Source organism: Alligator mississippiensis, chromosome 3 (assembly GCF_030867095.1).
Source record: "Alligator mississippiensis isolate rAllMis1 chromosome 3, rAllMis1, whole genome shotgun sequence".
NCBI classification, from domain to species: Eukaryota; Metazoa; Chordata; order Crocodylia; family Alligatoridae; genus Alligator; species Alligator mississippiensis.
This window is the reverse complement of record NC_081826.1, coordinates 86355538-86369040: the sequence shown is the minus strand read 5'-3', so window position 1 is coordinate 86369040 and position 13503 is coordinate 86355538. Positions and strand designations below refer to the sequence as shown.

Here is a 13503-nt window from a genome sequence, read left to right as displayed (position 1 = left end):
TGGAGAGTCCAACACAGAGTTGACAATCACTGTGGCAGTTCTCTCTCAGGACAAAGTGGCGATGGCATCAGAGAGATCCCCCTGTGAACCCACCTTCAATGCCCATTTCAGTTGGGCGCAGAGGAATCTGGGCAAAGTTCCACTTTGATGTTCTAGGATACTGAAGTCTTGGAGGAAGAGACTTGTCTCTCAACTGAGAAGTTGCCTGTGCTTTCCCTTGACATTAAAAGCAATGCTCCTTATGGCAGAGGCACCAATGCAGAAGAGTTTGTCAGGATTCCAGAAGTAGGGGGGGGAGGGGGGGAGGTGATCTTTAGAGTTACTTGGCACAATCCAAAAAATGGTCACATTACTATAGAAGATGCAGCTCCAGTCTATTCTGGTCTTCAGTGTGTATGCTTCCAGAAGGATCTGCAAGATGGCTCAAAATGTGCCTTTCCCTTTGGTATTTTTACAAAGGACTGCCTATCCAGACTTAGCTTCTGGAGACCACAGAACCGTAGACGTGTCATGAATTCGGTTTTCTTCCAAACCTACACTAAGTAAATCAAAATTTCAGCAGTCTACCAGACTGAAAGCTTCTGATATCAGACAAGGTTATGTACAAAGTAGTCTTGGTTCAGTGGAGTTGCCCAAGAATCACCACTACATAAAATGGAGTTCACTTCTCCAAGTGTGAAAACAAGTTCACTTCTGCTGGAATAGGAGCCGAGTGCCAAGTCTCCATATTTTCACAGCAAAACTGCTGTGTGCAGCCCAGAGTGCACACAGCAGAGAGGTAGCTAGCTATGTTGGCCTGAAGTTAAGCAGAAGGTAGCACTTTAATGACTCCCCAGATGTATCACCGGATTTGTTATAGAAAATTCTGCATCAGTACTTTTATGTATGCTGAAGACTTGTTTCCCGTGGAAAAACAGAAAACCATGGATTGCACCCCTAAGAAGAGAAAAAAACCCCAACAAAACAGGCTCTTCCTTTTAGCAGAGCTGCCCATGGATTTCCCATTTTTGCAGAGAGCTCTGCCGGATGGCAGAGTTCCAGCCTGCAAGAGCTTCTTGCAAAAAAGGGGTGGCAAACCCCCAGCCCTGTCCAGAAGGGGAGGGCAAGGTGGAAAGGGCAGGGCCTAAGGCTCTCAACAGAGGTGACCCGAGTAGGGTGTGGGGCCCGGGGCAAAGATCAACCCATGCAGCCCTGCCCCTGTTCCGATCCTAGACCCAAAGAAGCTGCTGCAGCCATTGGCATGGGGGTGGGGGGTGTTGCAAGTGACTGGATGTGGAACCGCTACTTTGGTCAGCTCCGCTTGGCTCCATGGCACCCCAACAAACAAACAAAAAAACAACGCTCCAGGGCAGTTGCCCCGATTCGCCCCCCACAGGGACAGCCCTGGCTCTCAGTCACTTAAGACTTAGCTCAGGCTCTCTTTTCCTTCCTGGAGCCTGTGAGCTAAGTGGGGCTTCCAGGGGGCTGGGAACTTCCCTCTGGCAGGGCTAGGGGGCTGTAAGTCACAGATGGGGGGCAGATGCAGGTGACTGGCAGGGCTATGGGGCAGGGCATAGGCGTGTGGATAGGGGTTGAGGGAGCGGGGAGGTGTTGGGGGAAGCCCCACATGGAGGGCCTGCCCGGTCAGCGGCACATGGACCAGGAGCCAAATAAACACAAAACACCTCCATGCTTCTGTGCAGGTCTTCAAGAAAGCCGCACATGGAAGCCTGGAGCCTGCTCAGGCCAATAGCGCACAGCTCCTGGTCCATCCGCCACTAGCCAGGAGGGCTTCTCACCTTCATTTACAGCTTCCTGCAGGAGTGTGGGAAGCCCCACAAGGAGGTGTAGAGCCCACTTGGCCAACAGCATGCAGCTCCTGGTCCACGTATGTAAGCCAGGCTAGGTGGGCTCTGCACTTGTGCAGCTTCCTACACTCCTGTGGGATGTTGCACGTGGAGGCACAGAGCCCGCTTGGGCCAATAGCGTGTAGCTCCCATACGCCCTCTCCACTCTCACCTTCCTACATACTCCACACACTCATGCCCAGCCCCCATATCCACCTCCAATACCTTCACAAATCCCCCCCCCCATACACACACACACCCATCCATCCAAAGTACCCACATATATTTCTGAAGAAGGTTCAAATAGTGTTACATTTAGTTTACTTTGTAAGAAAAGTAATTAATTTTGCATAATTGAGTGTTCCTGAACATTTTGAATTTTTCTGTATGTAAATTCCCTGGGTTGTACCTTGTGGGATTGCCTAGGGACTTCTTCACAGCACATTACCTCCCAGCCAGGGATCCTGCCCCAAGCCTTCCACCTGTTGACAGTCCCTGCAGGCATACTCTCAGTCTCCCATTGCTCCACAGATTCTAGGAGCCTGCCTGCCCGCCCCGCTCCCTCTCCACCTCCTACATGCTACAACTGCATGCAGTGTTAAGCAGGCTTTGGAAATGGGCATTTGGAACTAGTCTTACAACTGCTTAAGATCAACTAAGAGTCCACTAAGAAAGCAGTAGCATTTATTTACAGCTGTTTATATACATTTAACTCCATTCTCTGTTAAGAATATAGACTAAAGGAGTGAAAGAGAAAAAATAGTGTTATAAAAATTGCAAAAAGCAGAGAAAAATCCCAGCATTCACTATAGAGCAGCGAGACAAGTCTGTGTGGTAGCAGTGAGCATATCATTTTATCTTTATGTGTTTTCATGCGAGTCAATGGTTTTTATAGTTTAAATAAATTGTTATAGGCAGTTTTAATGAAAACTGAACCAGTCACCTCAATCCGACTGGTGGGGTAACTGGTGACACTTATTCAACTCGCAACCACAGTCTAACCAGTGACAAGTCTGGTGACCCCAGTAATTTTTTGTGGCTTGACTCCCTATTGTGGTTCAGTAGGACAGGGCAAATGATGGTTCAGTTCTAGTTTAGGGTCAAATCAAAACACCAGTTCCAACCAGTTCTGAGGCTCTGGTTCAATTCCAGTTAGACTCCCAGTTGGAGCAAGGGGCAGTAGAACAGACACCCAGGGAAGCTGTGAACTCTCCTGCACTGGAGGTGTTCAAGAAGAGGTTGGTTAGCCACCATTCAGGGATGTGCCAAAGTTCCCGCTCAGACTCAGCCCTGGACAGTCCTAGCTACAGAGTCTTGCCCTTCTGGCTCAGGGTCAGACTGATGCTGTATTAGGGTCAGGAATAAATTTTCCCCTGGTCAGACTGGTAAAATTTGCCTTCTTCTGCAGCAGGGGCACAGCCTCTGCTTGGAATCTTGCAGCAGCTGTTGAGTGTGTGCACTGGGGCAAGCCCCACAGGCAGTGCCATCTGACACCTGGCAGCCCTGTGTTGCCTCCAGGTCCCCATGTTTCAAGGCTCCAGTAAGACTTGTCACAATTTGCTCTAGTGGGGAAAAGGCTTCCCACCTTTTCTGTGAGGGGTAATGGCATATCATGGCCACTCAGTACCACAAAACAGTGGGGGGGGGGGGGGCGCAACTGCAGCTGGACCTGCATCTTGGTAAGTGAGGGGGGCAGCAAAAGCTCTGATCTTCTATGATGAACCCCCACCCCGCAAAAAAAAAAAAAAAAACAACAACAAAACCAAACACTAAAATTTATTGCTAATTTAGCATTTATTCTATTATAGTGACTGAAGTACTAGTAGGCTTCCAAATTGCTTTAAAAAACAAAACAAAAAACAAAACAAAACACACAAGCCTGTAAGTATATCAATAAAACATGTATATGGGTATCAGTTAAACATAACAGCCTTTCAGTTTAAAAATCAAGTTGTGGGGTTTAAAAACAAAACAAAACAAACAAGACAAAAAACCCACAACAATAACCACCACCACAACAAAAAACAACCCCCCCCTAAAAAAAACCAAAAAGAACCCAAACAGAGAATTTGCAATTTTTTTTAAAGTCTGATAAAACCAGGATCCCTGCTTAATACTTACTGCTTGCAAGGGTCTTTTATGATCTTGTATTTAGCTCTCATTTACCCTGCAAAAAACTTTACCCGTTTCAGGCGCTTTACATTTTTTGCAGGGTAAATGCAAGGGTCTCTTATGATCTTCCCTCCCAACAGTAGAAGTAAATACATGTTCATTCCTCAGATTTTGCTGAGGGCTTTACTGATAGAGGCATCTGAGTGAAGCATCCATGGCTTATTAAATGAAGAGAAGCTGAGGCAAAGGTATTTGTTAGTACATTAGACTGACTCAGGACATCTGGGCTTATTTGCAGCTTTGCCAATGACACCATGTACAGTGCTGGGGGTGAGCCAATTTGTCACCAAAATTGTCATTTCCCCATTCCATCCCGTTTTGGATATTCAAACTATAAGCTCTTCAGGGCAGCAGCCATGCTGGTACTATGCAGCATACAATAAGGCAGCTGGTCCCATTTGCTGTTGGGAGACTTTTGGGCATATGTACATCCGTCTGTGTCCCAAGGTAATCTGCATCAGTTTTACTTACTCATGTACCATAAGAGTTACACCATGATCAAGAATGGAGACATGCAGAAAACCCCAGGTAGTTCATATGGTAATATTATTCTACGGTCCTGCTGCTAGGCAATAACAGCCTCTCTCTCTTTAGCAAGCTGCTACTCCAAGTTGGAGGGAGAAGACCATATCTTTGACATACCTGGTTTAGGTGTGCAGGCTGGATCCAGCCCACTGAGCCCCACCATCCAGCCCCCAGTGCTGTCCCAAGGTCTGACCAAACCTACATAGGGCAGGATGCATGCTGGACCAGCCTTGTGAGCAGGACCTGGAATGCCTGCCCCAACTGCAGAGCAGACCCCAAGCAGCTGTAAGGGGTGCTACACAAAGCACAGACCAGATGGGGGTGTGGGGCATAGATCACAGAATGGCTGAAGTAGGCACTGTGCTGCCCACAGTACCCACCCCAGCTAGACTGTGCTGCATGCAGCACCCATTTGGGCAACCATGCTGCACATGGCACCTGCAAGCACCACATGCAGCACAGGTCCCAAACTGGCCAGGGCACGTGCTGCATGTGGTTCAGTCTGGCCGGGGCAGTCACCATGTGCAGCACAGCATCCACTCCAGCCAATCTAGGATCTGTGCTACACACCTCCAGCTGGACTGCACTACACATGGCACATATGCCAACTGCTCCATAATCCACATCACATGTGGTGCAGGTCCTAGACAGGCTGAAACAAACACCAGATCTGGTATGCTTGGGGAAGCAGAGGGGGACGGACGACAGTTGGGATCCTGTGGACTCAATCCAGTCTGTGGACTGGCCCCATGCCACTCATCCAGTCTACAGGGCCAGATAAAATTTCCACACCCCTGATCTAAAAACCTTAGGACCAATAGCATTTTAACCACAATTCTTCCAAGAGGAAAAATTCTCTACCATACTTGGCAGTTACATTTTTAACGCATTAAGAACTTGGACACATGTAACATAACATACCACAGTTAAGGCATTTAGTATGGGGAAGTGAACAGTTTTAGTGTAGTACAGTGCCAGTTACATTGGTGTATTTCAACTTTTCTTGTCCCCTTATCCATAGAAATCTGCCTCTCATTCTGCAGCTTCTGCCCATGTCCCATAGCATGCATCTTGTGATCCAGAATTTCTACAGGATTTCCAACTTGTAAACTCAAGATACATCAAGCCACTTTTCTCAGTCTGTCTTGTAGTGCAACACAATATAGACATGCTGCAGTTGCATCATACCACTTACATGTTAGGGCAGGTTGCGGTAGGAAAAAGAAGTGTTACACAATGGCAATGTCTCTTACAAAGAACTTCTTTTTTGCTGACCCAGGGAAAGTAGATGCAACACATTTAACTCCTGCAAGTTCTGGGTTTTGTTTTTTGGTGTGTTGTTCCCCCCCCCCCCACCAGTACATTCCGATTTACCTGTGCCCACACATTTGAGTCTCTTCAGAGCTGAATGTACATTCCAGTATGTGTATGCTGGAAAATACTTTTTTGGCACCATCATTCACTGCTGAACCATTTCAAGGAAAGATGGTGGAGGTGTCATACTTTAAACTTGATAACTCATCTTTTAAAGAGTAGGCATACTAACCTTTACAGTTGATGTTAAGAGGTATTATTCCTTTGTCCATGTTTTCCAGCAACTGTCTAACTTCTTCAGAGTTTCCATTTCTGGCGTCATGAAGAAGCTGTTGCTCTGCTTCAGTGCTCATCTCTAAATAATAAGTGCAGACTATTAGTTATTATAGCAGTACTATGCCCCTCCCCACAAAAATGGAGACAAACAGCATAAAATATAACTTGCTATTGACACAAAGTGATCATCTTAATTACTAGACAAGCCAGGGAGCATTGCATAGTTAACTCATACCATGAATTCAGAGGCCTACTCAGGTTCATGTGACTGGGGTGCTGATCCTTAGAACTCAGCTTTTGCTGTTAAGACCCAAATGAAAGGTTCTCTTAAAATTTCCCCCAACTCAGATAAGTCCACCTGTCAACCAGCATGTAATCTTTGTTTTCAAACCCCATCCTTGTTTTCAAAGGAGTACAATTTTGTGTACCTTGGCTAGTCCAAAAGCTTGTTTCAGGATAAATTGAAGTATTTTTAGCAATGGAAGTCAACTGAAGACCAGTGCCACTAAGTACACAAAGTTCCAGGTACCTAGTGGCTACTCGAGTCAGAAATATCAAGCACTTAAAAAAGCAACTGAAAGGGACTTAATATTACTAGAAAACAGGCTGCTGCAAAAACTATGGCTTAACTGATGCCAGGACTGCTCACTGCTAGCGACCAAGGGTCTTGCATCCCTTTTGGTAAAAGAACCATATGAGATTGCATGATTGTTGTTCCCTTCAGACAACATGCAAGTGAGCTATCATACTATGCTGATAAAAAGTTTGAAATAAGCCTGTTGATAAGAGACACTGGGTGCATCTACACAAGACACTTCAAGTGCAGTAAACTAGTTCCACTCTGCATTAGCAGAGCATGCACAACCTATGCTAGTGTGCAGCAGAATTAGTCTACTATGCGTTCACGTCACCAAAAAAAAGCATGAGCCAGTGCTAGTGTGCGGTAGCACCAATTACAGCACATTAAGGTAGTACCTACAAGTACAGATACTAAACTTAATGTGCCATAATTATGGCACGTTGATACTGGGTACATCTCCACATTCATTAACTAGTCAAATTGTTCTCTGGTGTGGTGAAACAGCTCAAGGAGGCTGGATCCACTGCGATCCAGTACAGTCCACGTGGTGACAGGCATGTGAGACCCAAGGGTGAAGGGGAACATCTGCAGCAGCAAAACCCTTCATCAGTGGGCGGAAGTGCTGGTGAACAGAGTCAGGGAGGCAGAAGGGCAGAAGCAGGGGGATGTCGGGGGGGGGGGGAGCACTTTACTGTGCCCATTCCCCCCCCCCCCCAAGAAATGCAGTATTTCTGTCTTCCCAAATACAGTATTAGACATTTGAAAGTTTTTCCAACTTGCTGACGGCTACAAAATCAACCGCCTCAGAGTTAAGGAACTCTTTTTATGAGACCCAAGTCAGACATGATTTAGGACTCCTTTGAACGGGTTCAAGCAGCAGCCTATATACAACAATGGTCAGGTCTACTACATGTGGTGAATTACTGTTCAAAAGTATCAGCAGATGACTAGGTTAGCAGGCTATGGACACAAGGCAAATCTTAACAAGTCCCCATGATGCACACAGAGCTGGCTGGCCTACGGGTACCCTAGTCTTGCAGAATCTAGACTAAAAATAAGAATTGGAAAAAAAAAATTGCCCTTATGGTTACAGACTTATTAATACTTGGAAGATCCTGTGTAATGATCAATATTTCTGTGTCCACCGACATTTTCCACGTACTCTGCTGTTTCCCGTTAGTTTCCCACGCAGGAAAGTAGAAGGCCAAATCGAGCAGAGCTCTGGATCTGAATAGTTAAGAGTCAGCTGAAGTAGGAACTCACTGCATCACCCAAAAAGGATACACCTGTGGAGGCTATACACCCAGACAAATTATCCAAATGCTAGTTGTTTCTAGACTTGTTGATGCAAGCCTCCAAATTTCACAGCCTAGCAGCATAAGACCCAAAATGACATGCCAGGAATTCTGCTACACATTGTTATTTCTTTAGTAATTATCTGGTTGAGAACAAAGGTCACCTGCCACCCCATTTGGACAAACAAGTCCAGGGAGGGGAGTGGGAAGAAAGAAAGCAAGACAGATCAAGTTAATAGTTCACAGTATTGGTTCTCAACTCTGAAGTGCACTAACTTTTTTGGTGGCTCATAGAATGCAGTGTTTTAAGAATCAAGCAGTGGGAGTGGTAGGAGACAGCCATACAGAAATAAAACACTTGCATTTTCTGCTTTCTCCAAGAAAAGGGTAGGAGAATCACTTGTCTGAAACAAGGTTCCTCAGCAAGGTTCTCCATCTGAAGTCAGAGGTACATTCGTTTGAGGTACCTCTACTATGACATAGTATCACTTGCAAACATGCCATATTAACGCTGTGCAAATACTACAGAGCACTCTCAATGTATCCTGAGAAGGGGGCTCTCTGCAATCCTATTTGACACTATATTCTCCCTTCCCTCATCTTTGGGTTAGGAGATGCCCTTTTTGGTAATGCATCCAATTGCTCCACACATTCTGTGTAGACACTAGCAGAGCAACCACTTTTTTGATCAGCACTCTGCCCTACATTACTAGAACTATTTGAGCACTGAAGACCTATAAAAAAAAAGGCCATGCAGACACTGAACAAGAGTCTTTTGTCCCAAAGTCACTGTTACAATTTAGAGTTAACAATCAGAAATAAAAAACAAACAAACCAACCATACAAAGCCTGAAACAATTTCTCCTCTCTTATACCCAAGAGTCAGAAGGTAGAGTAGATGCGCAATGCCAAGATAGAACAAGATGAGTTTATTCTAGTACTTTAATCTCCAGTTACTTTCTCTAACTCTTCAGTCTTGAACATACTTTAAAGGGAAGAAACATGACTTATTATTAATCACGGCTTGAGAGATTTTTTTTTATAATGGAAATTTTTGTACAGCTAAAAGAGAGATCTGTCTGCAGTTACTTTCCAGCTTAAGACTGCAAGTGATTCAGAGCATGAAATTATTTATTTTGGTAAGTACACCCAGAGTGAAGCTTACAGCAAGGGCCTCAAAATACAGGGTAATGTGAAGCTGTCCTCACCAGCGAAAGCTGTGCTCTTTATTAGAACTGAGCAACACAATAAACCTGAATTTAATCCTTAGTAAGTTCCAGAGTCAAGGAAAGAAATGCAAAGGACAGACTGGTACTTGGAAGGAGGTGGCAAAAGAACCCTGGATATTGAAACCCTGTGTATACCCATACGATGGGGACAGAAGTTAGGTTTGTTGCACAATCAAACCTCTGAAAGCGCTCAACCGTCCTGCCGTGATACATGCACATGGCTGCAGAGCACTTTTAAAAAGTGACTGATCACCTGATAAGTTAACCTTCATCAAATGAGGGATCAGATGAAGGCACTCCACTTGACAGTGCTTTAGAGAACTTGTGTTGCCTAGGCTTAAATCTGTTACACAATCAGGACCGGGCTGATGCAGCTTAGTCCCACCCCCAGGGCTCTCTGCAAAAAGGGAGTGGGGAATGGAGGGGAAATAAGGTATAGCTGGGGTTTGCCTGTCCTAGAGGGGCAGGGGGGAAAAAGGATGAGACAGGTAGATTGGAGCCTCCCCACCTTATGGCAGATTGGAAGCCTCCTGAGCCCACCCTACAGCGCAGGCTGGGCAAACCCCAGCCAGCAGCTTACTCCCCCACCTTCTTGCCGACAGCCACAGAGCTGGGGTGGGGGTAGGGGGGAAGAGAGAGGAGAGAGAAGCTGCAGGCAGTCTCATCCCCTGTTTTGCCCCACCCCCAACCCAAACAGACAACTGTCTGTTGTCGGGGGAGGGGGGGGCACTAACTCATGGCACTTTTTGCAAAGCGCCATGAGTTAGGAGTAGGGGCTTGCAAGTCTATCAGCACCCATAGAGCAACTACAATAGAAAGGAGCATAGCAAAGCTTCCTTACAGTGCACCCGTCAGCTACTTCATCTTAGACTTGAAAAAAGCCCCCATTTAAAAAAAAAAAAAGTGAGAAAAGTTGAATATATTCTTGTCCCATTTGCTCTTTTTCCCAGGCCAGCTACAATAGCCTATAGTAGACACTTAACACATGATTACTAAGATTCTGAGGACATATCTACCCCTCATCAGATAGAGCTAAGGAGCACTGCCAGCATGCTGCAGACAGGCTGAGGCCAGTCAGTCACACATCCAGAAAGTCTTAGTGATAGCAGCTTAAGCTTTTTCTACCCTGGAGACTTGTGAAACATGGAATGCAAGTATGATTGACTTGGGGCCAATCCTATTTTGCCTGCATTTGTCTATCCCACACCAAGTTTTGACACGTGAAATACAGGGCACAGACAGAAGTTACATTTGTCACACGATTAGCCCCTTGAAAGCACTCTACAGCCGTGCTATAACAGAAGTGCGGGGCTGCAGAGCGCTTCAGAAGTCCCCGATTACACAACCAGCCCCTTATATGAGGGTTCAGATGAAGGTGCTCCAAAGCTCCATTAACTGCCATCTAGTCTGGCAGCTGTCTTGGGGGGGGGGGGGGGGGGGGGGGAACAGAAGCAAGCCAAGGGAGAGAAGCTGCAGACAGGCAGCTCCTCAGCTGGATCAGCTCCAAAGCAAAGCTCGATTTCCCCACTTTCCCAACCCAACAGCAGACATCGAGGGTCAATCTAACTCATGGTGCTTTCTGCATGTCTGTCAGCACCCACTGTCTGTTGTGTCCTTTTGAGTGACTGGTGCACTCAAGCACAATAAGTCTTTTCACAACTGCAATGAACTACTTACCTGCATCTTTTCTACATCAGTCATCAAGATGCACAATATGACTGGATAAGAACTGGAAGTTTAGGATTAACAGGTATTCTAGAGATGTGCTTTATGCCATTTTAAAGCAAGTTTGTGCACAGATGCTGAGAAGTGTTACTAGCTGGCAGCATTGCCCAACACATGAAACTACTGTCAAAGCCTCTAAGAGCTCCACATTCCTTGAACTACTGAAACTATTATCTATTAAGTCCAACTAAAATAAAAGGGGACTACTTCATGGTTTAAAATCTGAACGCACGTGGGAGGAAGGTAAAATAGATGTTAACTACACAAAGAAAGTTCTTCCTCTTCTGCCTACCAGATCCGAGAAATAAAATTACTAGCCAACATGAAAGGTCTGTGCAGGCATGCTCCCCCTCATACTGCCTTACTCCTTTAAATTGCTGTCTAACTACACATAGACTTTGAATTATAAAAAAAAAAAATTCTTGAGCAATGCAAAAATGTTTCTGAATACTGATCAGCATGAAGTCTGCACTTTTTGTTTAGTACTTCACGAAGTGTGCCAGTGTTCCTTCACATTAGAGACTACTAGTCAACAAGTCCTTCTTATGAAGCCTTTATTTCATTTTAGAGTATAAAAGATGGAATCCCTGGACATAACACTGGGTTTCTCAAATATGTCTACTCCCTTAACGCAAGCTTCTTTATGCGCACAGTCCCAACTTCTCATTCACATTCTTAATGATCCATTACCAGATAAGTAAAATCTGCAAGCTACAGATATCTGATAGCTATTCCTGCCCTTCGACCATGCCCAGTCAGAAGCTTAAGCACTCCTCTCCAGCTACTAGGAAAGGCAGGATGCTATTAGTCCAACAACCAAGCTACTGGTCCCAGCACCAGCCACTTGCTCTTGCTTTGATCTCTTCTCCAGCCAGAAGGCCTCCTGACCCGTTTGGGCACAGCTCTGTGTAGCAACAATAGAAGTTAGTAAGGCTCTGGCTGGTTATCACAACTTACTCATGTTTTATCCAGCAACAGAAGTCTTGGAGCTTCCCATTTAATCATCAATGCTCTGCCCAGTAGCCACAGATGTCACTTCCAGTGACATCAGCAGGAAATGGAGGAGGCCCTGAACAAGCCCTGCTCTGGTTTGCACTGCAGATGAATGGATACTCCTAAAGCAGGAACAGTTGCCAGCATGCAGTCCATGGAGAGAGGTTTCAGGCATAAAACAATCAAATATATTTCTCTCAAAAACCTAAGGAACTCACACCCAAATGTACACACTATAGCTGTCTCAAGGTACATCACGCCAACCAAGCAGCCTTAAGGTACATGGAAATTACTTCACCCACACCCAACATACAAGTGAGAACACAGCACCTGTTCACAAGTGCTTAATGATGCTGATTTTAAGCCAGAACATTTATGTTAACCCATGTGACTTCCATTATTTAGAAAGGTTCTTTCCCATACTAGCACGGCTTTCAAGAGCATCTAGGACAGATTCCTTACAAAGAATAACCAAGGAGCTGATCAGTCCAAGTAGGACCAATAAGATCTTACAAAAAATAAATATAGACACACACAGATACAGACAACAGAATCAGACAAGTGACAGTCAGACAGAAGGCAGGGCAAGATGACACCTTTAACAGACAAACTGGTAGTCTTGTAAACTCAAGCAGAAATAGGGTAAAGTGACACCTAGTCCAGTTAGCCACTACCCTGCCTGCTTGACTTCAGGCTAACACAACTAACCACCAATCTCCTCGGAGGGCTGATGGTGTCCTAGTTCCTCAGGAACCGAGCAATAATGTGATTTCTCACTAGCAATGCTCAGGTAGATTTGGAAAGAGAGAGAGAGAGAGAGAGAGAGATGTTGTTAGCCATGCGAGTCTGAAGTCAAATGAAGGGAGGGTAGACCCACACCTTACAGACTAATGAGAGAGAGGTTAGTTACTAGTTAGAGATTACACACATGTACAAGTCTTGTCAACTTCTCTTGCTGCAAGCTCTTCCCCAGGCCAGAAAAGCAGGTCTCACTTCATCAGCTGATCACTTCCCCATTACACAGCATCTGACCAAGTGAGCTACTGGGCAGAGCACTGGTATTAAAAATAGGCAGCTCCAATATCAATGCTCTGCCACAAACCACGAGCAGCAGTAGCAACCGGTCAGTCTTGTCAGCTTGTTTTGCTGCCTACCTGGGCCATGACGCCCGTTGGCTGGAGAAGGGACCAAAGAGGGGTGATCAAAGGGTGTGCGCGCGCTCGTGTACATACCGCGGTACGGGAGCAGCCCACTGAAGTAGCCAGGAACTGTCTTGATCAGGCTGGGCAATAATGAACCGATTAACTGATCAAGTGAGCGCCAGCCCAGGAGAGCCAGTGCTACAGACGTCTGTGTGCGCGTCACACGTGTGTGTTACTTATCTACCTGCCGACCCCACGCCACTCACCGCTGCCGGCTCCGCGTGAGTCCCGCGCGCTCAGCCTAACGCCTACCCCTCCCCCCGCCGCCGCCCTAGTGTTTTATAGCCCGCAGGCCGCACGTGACCCGGCCCGATCCGGCCCGGCGGGAGGGGGAGGGCCAGGATTCCTGTCCAGTCCCCCCGCTTC

The 13503-nt window shown here is 46.1% G+C and overlaps 1 protein-coding gene across 4 annotated transcripts in view; it reads right to left on the bottom strand.

The window, feature by feature from the left end:
• The window catches only part of OSBPL1A (oxysterol binding protein like 1A), a 113045-nt gene extending 99542 nt beyond the window's left edge, over positions 1 to 13503 (bottom strand). For 2 of the 4 annotated variants that reach the window (XM_059724160.1, XM_059724162.1), the window contains exons 1-2: positions 13168 to 13503; positions 6070 to 6192 (exon numbers count right to left, since the gene is read on the bottom strand). In XM_059724160.1, the coding sequence (XP_059580143.1) occupies positions 6070 to 6190 (121 nt within the window). In that variant the 5' untranslated portion in view covers positions 6191 to 6192; positions 13168 to 13503. The remainder of the gene's footprint in view (positions 1 to 6069; positions 6193 to 13167) is intronic. The other 2 variants (XM_059724161.1, XM_059724163.1) reach the window with 2 other exon arrangements.